This window comes from Microtus pennsylvanicus, chromosome 1 (genome assembly GCF_037038515.1).
Source record: "Microtus pennsylvanicus isolate mMicPen1 chromosome 1, mMicPen1.hap1, whole genome shotgun sequence".
NCBI lineage: Eukaryota > Metazoa > Chordata > Mammalia > Rodentia > Cricetidae > Microtus > Microtus pennsylvanicus.
The window spans coordinates 91090020-91101782 of NC_134579.1; the positions used below are offsets into that span (position 1 = coordinate 91090020).

Consider the following 11763-nt stretch of genomic DNA (forward strand, 5'->3'; position numbering starts at 1 on the left):
CCTTAATAAATAAATAAATTAAAAAAAATATTGGTCAACATCCTAGCAGGCAGACTATGCTGGACTTACAATATGGCCAAAAAAGAGATGGGGCATTAAATTGAGAGAAAGGTGTGTTGAGGTGTTAGTGGGAAGTGGGGCTGAAAATTAGGGAAGGGTATAATCAAGATATATTGTATACCGTTATGACATTGTCAAAGGATAATAAAATAATTATAAAATAAAGAGAGGAGCAGTGTGTTAAGCCTTTAATCCCAGCACTCAGGAGGTAGAGGTAATGGAATCACTGTGAGTTCAAGGCCAGCCTGTTCTACACGGCAATTTCCAGGCAAGTTGAGCTACCAAGTGAGACTCTCTCTAAAAGAAAATTAAGTTCAGAAACAAAAGTAAGGCAGTACATGTCTTACTGCCTTAAATACTGGATTTTGCCTTTATGTGCAACATGATAAGCTTGTGAATTACATGTCAGGTGAATTATATACCAATAGAGCTGTTAGTTTTGGTAAGTGTGGAAGAGAAAGGCAGAACTTCAAACATGTCCACAGACAAGTGCACTGGGTCAAAAGACAGAAGAATTATCATACATACCTACTGACATTAACAATGGATAAAAAAATCCATTTTTAATAGGTTCTTGGTCTTTTCTATAAAAGGATTATGTCGGTTGTTGAGAGAATCAACGTTCACACCAAATGCCGTGCTCGTAATGACATCCAAGCTGTAGGCCCCTAACACTCTGAGGAGATAAAGATGTGGGAATTTACCACATTCAGAAAGAAGCTTGAAATAATTTATATTTTGGGCAAGACTGGTGAAACCACCCCAGTTGGCCAAGCACCTTCTACTATCCACCCTTTACCCTTGCGACCTTGATACTATCACATTTCTTTCTCAACTGTACATTTGTCACCCTGTGTCTAAAAGGGAAGAAGGAGCAGCTGGACATGTGAGACACACAGGATGGCCCTTCTGCCCCTGCTGCCCTTCCTCTCCCAGAACCACAGTGGATGTACCACTACTCACTCTTTCAAGGTAAGAGGCTTGCCTTTCTCTACCTCTCTTCTCAAGTATTTTACCAAAATATCTCCGTACTCTTCAATGATGGGGAACATCTAAGCAAAAACACAAAGGCACCCATGGTTGTTAGGTGTGGAGACTCAAGTCACACAAACATTTCAACTAACAGTCCTTTTAGTCACCTCTTTGAGTTTTCCACTGGTGAAGGTGGGAGACAGCAAGGCTCGAATTCTCTTCCACTCCTCATCCTTAGCTGATGAGAGGGCTTTACTCATTATCCCCACTGGGCCAAAATTCTAGAGTCAAAAAATGTAAATATTGTTCTCTGTAAGTCCAGACCTTACTATGGTTGCAAAGTGCTAGGTGAATATTGGTGTATAACAGTTTGATTGTGACTGTTTACTATGGATCAAGCCTCATCCTAGAGTCAAAAGTGTTCAGAATTTCCTCACAATCTTTAAGACATTGGGTGCTCACTGGGCTGCCTGTTGAACTTTTAAACATTTTCATTCCAGGATCCTTGTAACTTTTAATCTCTATGTGGTTCAAAAATTAGTTTCAGGGTTGGCAGGAATCAGGAACAAACATAGTAGATTCTCCAGAGTTATGCAGATGGCAAATGGCTTGAGAATAAATAGAAAGTGAACTTTGTATCACACAAGTTCTCCAGCTCTATGTTTACAAAATAGGCCATGTGACAATTGATGCCTTGATATGGGGTGTGCACGTGCATGCATATGAACGTTCAGGTGTGTGTGTGTGTGTGTGTGTGTGTGTGTGTGTGTGTGTGTGTGTAGAGTAGAACACTGGTGTGCATTCTCATTTGGAGAACAGAGGTCTGACATCTTCCTCTATACCTCTACTGTATTTTTTTAGGCTGAGTGTCTCAGTGAATATAGAAGGGTCTGGGTTGGCTAGAGTAGCAGCCAGCAGGCCCCTAGGATCCACCTATTTCCAAATACAGCTCAAATAACACATACATGCTGCTCTGCCCAGCTTTTATGTGGATGCTGGGGATCTACACTCAGGTCCTTTACCGACAGAGCCATTTCCCTAGCCTGAGACACTTTAAATATTTGATCTTTGGGTTTTTTTCGAGAATTATTTTAGTATTGTTTGTATGTATGCATGCTTTTGTGTATAAATGTATGTACATATGTATACAGTGTAATCAGAGGTCAGAGGAGTGAGTTGGATCTCCTAAAGCAGGAGTTACAGGCGATTTGAGCTGCTGGATGTAGATGTAGGCAACCAATCCCCCATCCTCTTTTAGAACTTTCAGCCACTATGTCATCTCTCTAGACCCTGGTTTATTTGTTTTGAGGTTGTTTGTTTAGGAATAGTGTTGTAGGAATCATTATTCCTTAATTTTTTCTTCAGTGATAAAAGGGAAAATATAATTTTATTTCCATGGTGGGAACTTTATTCTGTTTTCCACATTTATACTATATACTAATGTGGAGTTTCACAACTGCCCTTAAATTAAAGCACTCAGCACAACAGGAAGAAGTGGAACTATCTTCCCTTAATGAACAGCAGCAGTTTCAACTAGGCCTTCAGCCAACTTCACGACATGAACAAAAGCTGAATGAGGACAAGAGAGATAGCTCAGTAGGTAAATGTGCTTGCTGCCAAGCCCAACAACCTGAGTTCATTCCCCAGGATGCAGGGGGTAGAAAGAGGGAACCACAAGGTTTCTCCAGACAGAACAGTGGGATAGCCATGATTTAAAAAGAGAGAACATTGAACTAAGTATCATACCTCACAATAATTTACCATAAATAAAATCATATATTTAAGAGCTAATCTCAAAAGGATATTTTTTTACACAAGAAAACCCACACAAAAGGGCCAGGTGACTAGTCATCAACTTGACACTATCCACACAATACACTGAGAAGGGAAATGGATACAAAATGAGAGAATAAGGCAGGCTGTATATGGAGAGGAAGGAGCCACACTCTATTCTGTGTGTTTGCCACTGCACGAGTATAGATCTGTGAAAAACTGCACCATACCACACAGACATAAGAAAGGACCCATGACATAGGAAATGTAAACACAATCTAGATGACAACAGTGTACATCTACAAGTAGATACAATAATATAGTATATTTATACTTCCTCACTAGTAAAATGAATACCCGTACCCTGCTTGTATATTATTGTGGAAACCACTGTGAATCAACATTTATTTCTTTGTTTAAATTCACTAAGTAGCAGTGCATGCTCTTATACCCAGAACTCAGGAGGCAGAGGCAGGCAGATCTTTGTGAGTTCAAGATAGCCTGGCCTATAGAGTAAGTTCCAGATTAGTCAGAGCTACACAAAGATACACTGTCTCTAAAAAACCAAAGAAAACAGAATAATTTCAATAGGTAAAAATAAAGGTTTGTATTCTTAAAAGGGGGAGTCCTGGGTGGTGGTTCAACAGTTAAGGGTGCTTGCTGATCTTCTGGAAGAGCCAGGTCCCAGCACCAATGCCAGGCCCCTCCAACGGTCTGGAACACTAATCTAGTGGACCTCAATCCCTTTTTTGGCCTCCACAGGAACCTACACATGTATGGCATTTACTTTTATAGACACATGCAGTGGGACAATGGTCTTGTACTTTTTAAAGGTTGTCAGTTGTACTGGTTTAGTAAAATGCTGATTGGTCAGTAGTCAGGCAGAAAGTATAGTTGAAGCAACCAGCCAGTAAGTAGAGGCGGGGTGATGAGAAGAGGAGAATTCTGGAAAGAGGAAAGACTCAGTCTGCATTCCTCACCCAGACACAGAGGAATCAGGATGAGACTGCCTCACTAATAGAAGGTACCAAGCTATGTGACTAGCACAGACAAGAATTATGGATTACTGTAAGGTGTAAGAATTAGTTAACAAGGAAGCCTGAGATCATATGTCAACCAGTTTATAATTAATGTAAGCCTCTGTGTGTTTCTTTGGGACTGTGTGGCTGCAGGAGCAGGCACGATAGAACCTCTGTCAACAGACATACATATATACATATAAATGAAAATAGCAAAAACAAGTCTTTAGATTTTTTTAAATTAAAAAAGTTACCTACCCGTCGGTTTGTGAACACAGAATAGCATTCCTTCACTAGTACATTTTTGATCATCTCTGTGTCCGTGATAGCTAACACAGGTGTTCGACCTTCATGCAACCTGGGCGAGGAAAACAGCTCATTAACCCAAGCTAGGTTATAAAGTGGGAGCCCAAATCCTCACTTTGATTCCAATGTTACATGACCCTCACTCTGGTTATACAACAAGTTGTCACACTAATTCCAAGTCCAGCTTAGGGAGTCTGACCACAGATCCATGGAGTCTTTGTAAAGTGACAGGTGATGTCATTGAAGACACAACGAGTCACTTAAAGACAAAACAATTTGTAGTGGGAATCTCGTAGTGGCATTGTATCTTGGGTAAACATTAGGATGAAAAAGTTGTTTCTGACTGTATGAATGATAATGACGGAATATATTAGTTTCTTGTTCAAGGATCCAAGACCTTGAGGAAATCATAGTCGGGAACAGTGATTGTTTTCTATGACTTATAGTTGTTTTCTCTATGGGATTTCCATCCATTGCATGTCTTCTGTCACAGTACTATCCAGGCACACTTGGAGGGCTTGAATTATTGGCTGCTGCAACAATGCACAATAGGGACTGGAATCGCAGGGGTGTGATTATTTCTTTCAGAGAACATGTAGAAGAGATCAAAGCAGCTTTGGCATGAGGAACTTGTTGTACCCCAAACACAACTTTGTGTAGAATCAATAAATACATTTCTGAACTGAGATTTGAGGTTTAGTGTAGAGAGCTGCGTGGAGCCACACCTGATGGCGATGTGTAGAGAGCTGTGTGGAGCTGCACCTGATGGTGCTGGCTTCCGCCCCCTGCGATCCCAAAAGCAAGTGCTCTCTGTGATAATCAGCTTCTATATGGCTAAGGCCTGACTCATGCTATTATCATGCAATGATCATCAGCTGCTTGCATATGCATGAACCTATGGGCAGTGCCCACATGGCAATCCGGGGTTGGCGGCCCATGCCTTTTTAAGGCTGGGAGAGGTTTGCCCAGAAGAAGAAAGAAAGAGAAAGAGAAAGATTGCTGTGAACAAGGTCCTGAATAAACTGCTTGCAAAAAGAGCTCCGGTGTTGCGTCTTCCTTGCTGGTCGAGGCAGGCGTGAGAGTTTAGTTCACAAAAACTGTTCCTCCCTGTTGTGAATGAGCCTAAAATTAAATTCTGGAATTTCTTTCCTCTGAACATCCCACACAACAGGAAGCACCAGACATCTGGTGTCCAGTGTCATGGGTTCAGAGATGAGAGAGGTCTCGATACTCCAGGACTGGTGGTGATAGAGGATGCTCAGAACAGGCGGTTCTTCAGGATAGGATCAGGACTTGGGGATTTCACCATCTCAGGAGCAGCAATATGATGGTCACTTAGTGTTTGTTAAAAGGAAATGGAGTGAATGTGAGAGAAAAACAGCTTACAGAACTGTTGGTAATAGTTACCAGACATTGTTATTGGATTCATGCAACTCCCTTCAATGAAAACTTGGGGTATGGAAGCCAGTGTTGAGAACCTAATGAGCTCATGTGAGAGAGGAGCCCATACATCCTAGAGAGGAGTCAAGATTTGCTCTTTATGTAATTTGATCTCAAATGCTCTGCATCCACTGCAGAGTGAGGAATCACAGAAAGGTCCATTTGAATTTGAACAGGAAAGTAAAAAGGAAAACACCCAGGCTAGCAATTGTCAGTCAGCAGAGGAGAATGTTTCCTCACAAGAAGACAGGAATGTTGTTTCAGAGAAAGAAGAAAGTGAGGAGGGTCAAGGTAATGGAGATGAGACACTGATAGTAACAATTAATAAATGGGACCTTTTGAAACTGAGAAGCTTCTGTAAGGCAAAGGACATGGCCAAAAAGACAAAATGGTAGCCTATAAAATGGGGAACGATCTTTACCAACTCCATATTGGACAGAGGACTGATTTCCAAAATTCATAAAGAACTCAAGAAACTAGATATCAAAATACTAAGTAATCTAATTGAAAACTGGTATGTGGATCTAAAGATAGTATTCCCAACAGAAGAATCTAAAAGGACTGAAAGACACTTAAGGAATTTTTTTTAACATTCTTAGTTATCACAAAAGCAAATCAAAATAACTCTGAGATACCATCTTACCCCTGTCAGAATAGCTAAGATCACAAATACGGTTGACAGCTTATACTGGAGAGGATGTAAGTGGAAACTTCTCCATTGCTGGTGGGAATGCAAACTCATGCAGCCACTTTTGAAATCAGTATGGCAGTTTCTCAGAAAATTCAGCATCAACCTACCTCAAGACCTTACCATACCACCCTTAGTCATATACCCAATGGATGCACAATCATACCATAAGGGTATTTGCTCCACTATGTTCATAGCAGCATTATTCATAATAGCTAGGGCCTGGAAACACCCTAGAGTCCCCTCACCCGAAGAGCGATAAAGAAAATGTGGTAATTTACACAATGAACTACTCAGCAGTAAAAAACAATGACATCTTGAAATTTGCAGACATATGGATGAACTAGAAAAAAGCATCTTGAGTTAGTTAACCCAGACAGAGAAAGACAAACATGGTATATAGTCACTTATAAGTGGATATTAGACATAAAGCAAGGATAAATAAGTTACATTCCTCAGCCCAGAGAAGAAATTGATAAAATATTAATAGAAATTATTTTATAATCTTCAGGTTTTCATAAAACATCATGTTACTAGTAAAGGTCTAAACTAAAAATTTATATTACCAGGTGATAAGCTAAAGAAAGTATAAAAATTATCCTACTTGTTTTTGGTATAGTTCAATTCCTTTACCTGTAAGAAGTAATCCTAAGGATAATCAAAAAAATGAAATTTGGAAAATGTAGATATTTCACTTAACAGAATTAGTAAAAAATAAAATATATACATCATACTATTGATACATACTCAGGATTTCAATGAGTATCTGCCTAAGTTCTGAAAGGGCTGATTCTGTAATTACTCCTTTATTAGAAACAATGGCTATAAAGGGAAAAATCAATGCAAATTAAGCATAAGCACCTGCTTACATTTTCAGTAAAATAAAACATTTGTGTCATTGTAGCTAAACACAACACGGGGATAGCACATAACCCTGGACAAACAATTGTTGGAAGCTCTAATCACACTTTAAAAGACACGTCATTTAGATGCCACTTCTGAAAGTCTTTATTTTTAGAGCAAGGCCAATGGTTTGGATGCCAGTGAGTTGTTGACGCCATAGCAAGACACCTATGATGACTCCAGTCCAGAAACTCTCTGGAAGAATATTAAGAAGAACTCATAGAATGATTGGATTGATGGTTGCTGTGGTATGGAAATTATTGTATTGACTGTAACTGTTGTCATGCCTGGACTAGCATGAGGTAATTGAGACTGCTGAATTGATTAAAGTGTGGCATAAACATGCTGCAGAACTTTGGACTTAGCAAAATAAAATAGATAGCAAGGTAGTCAATGAAATAGATGCTTTGAAACAAGTTGTAATTCTTTTTTTTCCTTGTAGACCAGGCTGGCCTCGAACTCACAGAGATCTGCCTGCCTCTGCCTCCGAGTGCTGGGATTAAAGGCGTATGCCACCATTTCCCAGCTCATTTTGGTTTTTAAATACATTGAATCTCTAAATTCAGTTCAACAAGACAGTACACAATGTTATACACTTCTATCAAAAGTCTGGCAGCAGATGGTGATGGTGCATGCCTGTAATTCCAGATCTCAGGAGCCAGAGGCAGGTGGATCTCTGTGAGTTTGAGATCAGTTTGGTCTACAGAGTGACTTCCAGGACAGCCAGGACTGTTACACAGAGAACCCTGTCTCAAAAACATAATAAAACAAAATAACAAAAACATGAAGTCCAGAGTCCATGGAACATCAAAGCCTTTCAAAAAGCCACAATATACAATGTTCTCAAGATAATTAGTCCTGTGAACCATGGCTCTTCATGACACATGGCATCACCTTTACAACAGAGGGGCCATTACTACAATTCTGGGCTGGCGTTGTCCTGCACAAGTAGAGTACATCCCCCTAAAAAGAGTCAACTCCATGGGACTTTCCAGAATACTCACCTCCACATTTTTCCATATTTTTTATAGCACATAGCATCAAATTTCCATACACCCTGGAATGAAAAACAGCATGACATCCATTATTATCCTGTATGTACCAAACCTTCTGTAGCCAGAAAACCAAACCCTCAAATCCCATGAAATATAGTTTACTGTTTCTGACAGAGAAAAGTTCTTCAGTAACGTTTAGTGGCACCAGAAAGATGACTCAGTGGGAGAAGGCAGAGTGACAGTGCAGGACACCTGACCCCTTCCTGTGGACTCTGCATGCACAGCCATAGTCATACACATGTGCACAGCAGCATATACACACAAAATAATAATAATAATCTTAATAAGAATAATGAAATTGTTTTTGCAGAATTTGCAATCAAAATATAGAATGTCTACAAGAAAATCTGAGCTGATGGCACTGTGAGCTTTGCCTCTCGCCCTCTGAACGTGAGCTTGGGAATGTCTGCTGTGGACGGACCGTAGGCCAGGTGTCAAAGCACGTTCATCACAAATGATCCACATAGACTAAAATGTGGCACATGACATGCTTATTACTGAAGTTTCTAACTTCAGTTGTTTTGTTGAATCTTCCTTTTCCCAGTGGTTTTGCTTTTAATATCTTTAAATGAAAATCCAAAATGCATTGTGCAGTCCAGTATGTGAGGTGACTGACAGCCACCATCCTGTCTCAGGTTACACACTTGCTGCTCACACTCTTTCACAGGCTGCTGCCTTTAAAGGAAGAGAAGGTAGGTCCACGTCCATGTTAAATCACTTGCTGGCATGTCTAAATCCCATTCTCAGCACCACAAAACCGAGACAGAAGAGAAAGCCTGTCTTTAGGGCTCGAGACGTGACGCCACCGTTCTGGGCACTTGCTGTTCTTCCAGAGGAAACAAATTCTGTCCACAGAACTCAAACCCAACACCTCACAACCATCTGTTTCTCTGGCACAAGGAGAATCCTATGCCCTCTTTTGGCCTCTGTATGTACTGCACTTATGTGCATAAACCCACATGGATATATATAAAATCTTCTTTCTAACAGAAACAATCACTATCCTGGACCCTAATTCTTAAAAAAGAGACAAAAGCAAAATACACTAAACTCGAGAACCACCACCATGTCGTGAAGAGTAAATGGTGAGACTAGAGCTATAGAAGTTGTTTCAGGGGTTCAATAATTACACCGAGAACCCAAGGACACAAAATGTCCCCCAAAGGTGTGTATTTATGTCTTTGAAAACCTGATGCTTCAAAAATATTCAGCAAGGGGAGAAAATTATGCCCATGAGTTGGATACAAAGAGAATTTTATGTTGTTCATACAGGTTGATGTCCTAGAAGCTGGAAACCCCCTCAAGATTTTCTTCAAATAAATACAGAAGTGCCTTCCTGGAACCTGCCCTGGGTAAGAAATAAACTTCTTTTACTGCTCACAAAGTCTGAGCTCCTGAATATCAAGATTAAATGGGTTGGAGATCTTTGCATTTCACCAAAGACAAACTTGAGTCTCAATAATCTGACATCAGGGCCAGTGAGATGGCTCCGATGAGAAGGCACTAGCCACCAACCCTGACAACCTGAGATTCATCCCTAGGACTCAGATGGTGGAAAGAGAAAACAGACTCCCACAAATTGTCCCTTAACCTACAAATGCATGCTGTGGTGCATATACACTCACCCCAAAATTAAATAAGTATGGGGGAAGTTGACAATGGGGGCTGTGGAAATGGTTCAATGGGAAGAGCACACTATAAAAACCAGAGTTTGAATCCCCAATATCTGCATAAATGACAACCAGGGTTAAAGTCCTCCAGTATCCCCACTTGCAGGAGGCCAAGACAAGGGATCCCTGGAGCAACCTGGCCACCTAAACTAGTCAAGTCAGAGAGAACTGGGTGTGTGAGAGACCCCGCCTTAAAGTATAAAGTGAAGAGCAATCAAGAACACATCCAGTGCCAACCTGTGGCCTCTACATGCACACGTATATCCATGCATAGGGACCTGCGCACATATGGGCACTCATGCACATGTAAGTACAGGCATAAACACTATAAACAAACACACAAACAGTTGATAGTCTTAAGTTGGCAATAGAGCCCTAAAGAATCACTGAACATTCTCTAGTATCGTGAGAATACACAGTATGAGGGCCTGAAATCACACTATCATTTCCTATCAAGGAGCATTTAACAAAACTAAACCATTTTTGTCCGTCCATCAAGAATCAACAATTACCTCGTAGAAATTCATCAGAGTTCCTAAAAATGGCAGAGGTTTGGGTCCAGGAATTCCCTGTTTCTTAAAAACATCATGGTTACGGGTCCCATATCTATAGAGAGAAACAGAAAGTCTTGTCACCACAAGCAGAGAGGAGATAAACACGACCAAAGCCAAATCTTGAAACATACCAACAACATGGCTGTCCCTTCAGTTCCCAGAGCTTAGGGGCAGGGTGAGGGGTCCAGTGTGCAAGGCAGCCCATGGTTTGTATATGCTCCTACTGAGTTCTGGTGGCTCCAGGTGTAACCTGAAAGTCACTCAGGTCATACCAAGAGTAAATCTGATCAGAAAGCCCCTTCACCTCAGCAAGAGGGAGTTGAAAGTGTGTATGTGTGCCCAGCAGATCTGCATAACATAAACATGAACTTTAATAGTCAGTGCCACTGGGGCTTTAGTATAGTGGTAGAGTGCTTGACTAGCACATATAGGCTCTGGTTTGAGCCTTCTTTCTGCCATAAATAAAAATACAAAATGAACACAATTATTTCATCTCAGGCCTTCAAGATGACTGCACAGGTAAAGGCACTGGCTGCCGAAGTTGACAACCTTAATTTGACCCTCAGGATCCACAAAATAGGAAAGAAAAGACTCCTCAAAGTTTTCTTGTAACACAAACACACACACAGACACACACACAGACACACACACACACACAGACACACAGACACACACACACACACACGTCTCTTGTGCTGCCTCTATTCACAATAATTAAAAGCATGTGATTTCAAAGTTTTTTTACAAGAGTTAATTTTAACTTCTATTATCACGTTTTATAATTGTATTCTGGTGCTTGTGGAAGGCATTGGGTCTCCTGGAACAGTAGTTACAGATGATGTGAGCCATGTGGATAGCAGGATTCTAGCCTGGGTCAAATAGAGCAATCAGTGCTCTTAACCACTGAGCCATCTCTCCAGCCCCTGCTTTCCTTGTCACATTTGACCTTGCACTCAATACCAGAATACAGGTCTGAATACAGCCCCAACCCGAGGACACGGTGGAAGTGGAACTTTGGTGGTGACTCACCGGTATAGGAGCACCAGGCTGATTACCAGGAGGACCCAGGTTTCCAGGGAGAGAATTGAAGTCAGGTCCATCGTTGCTTGATGTCAGCAATGTTACCCTCTGTGTTCTCCCTCCAGCTGTGTGCTACCCTTTGCAAGGCTTCTCTTCCACTAATGGTGCTGAAGTGTGCCCAGCCTGAATGTTTATACTCTGGGAAGATGCGGTCCAGGGTTGTGCATGGCCGGGACTTTGGTCTCCTGGATAGATCATGAAGTTCATCACAGCCTATTTTGATCTTTTGTGAGTTAACATTCT

The 11763-nt window shown here is 41.0% G+C and overlaps 1 protein-coding gene across 1 annotated transcript; it reads right to left on the reverse strand.

The window, feature by feature from the left end:
• Positions 1-597: 597 nt before the first annotated feature.
• On the reverse strand, positions 598-11540 carry LOC142849015 (cytochrome P450 3A11-like). The gene is made up of 7 exons (XM_075971163.1): positions 11470-11540; positions 10399-10492; positions 8166-8218; positions 4083-4182; positions 1200-1313; positions 1024-1112; positions 598-736 (listed from the first exon to the last, which is right to left on the reverse strand). The coding sequence occupies exons 1-7, from the start codon at positions 11538-11540 to the stop codon at positions 598-600; spliced, it is 660 nt and encodes a 219-aa protein (XP_075827278.1).
• Positions 11541-11763: the final 223 nt, after the last annotated feature.

Excerpts from the sequence above, each read along its gene's own strand:
- LOC142849015 (XM_075971163.1), bottom strand. The coding sequence starts at position 11,540 with ATGGACCTGACTTCAATTCTCTCCCTGGAAACCTGGGTCCTCCTGGTA. Across the intron at positions 10,493-11,469 it reads AGCCTGGTGCTCCTATACCG|ATATGGGACCCGTAACCATG; the intron begins GTGAGTCACCAC and ends TTCTCTCTATAG. Across the intron at positions 8,219-10,398 it reads CTCTGATGAATTTCTACGAG|GGTGTATGGAAATTTGATGC; the intron begins GTAATTGTTGAT and ends TTTTCATTCCAG.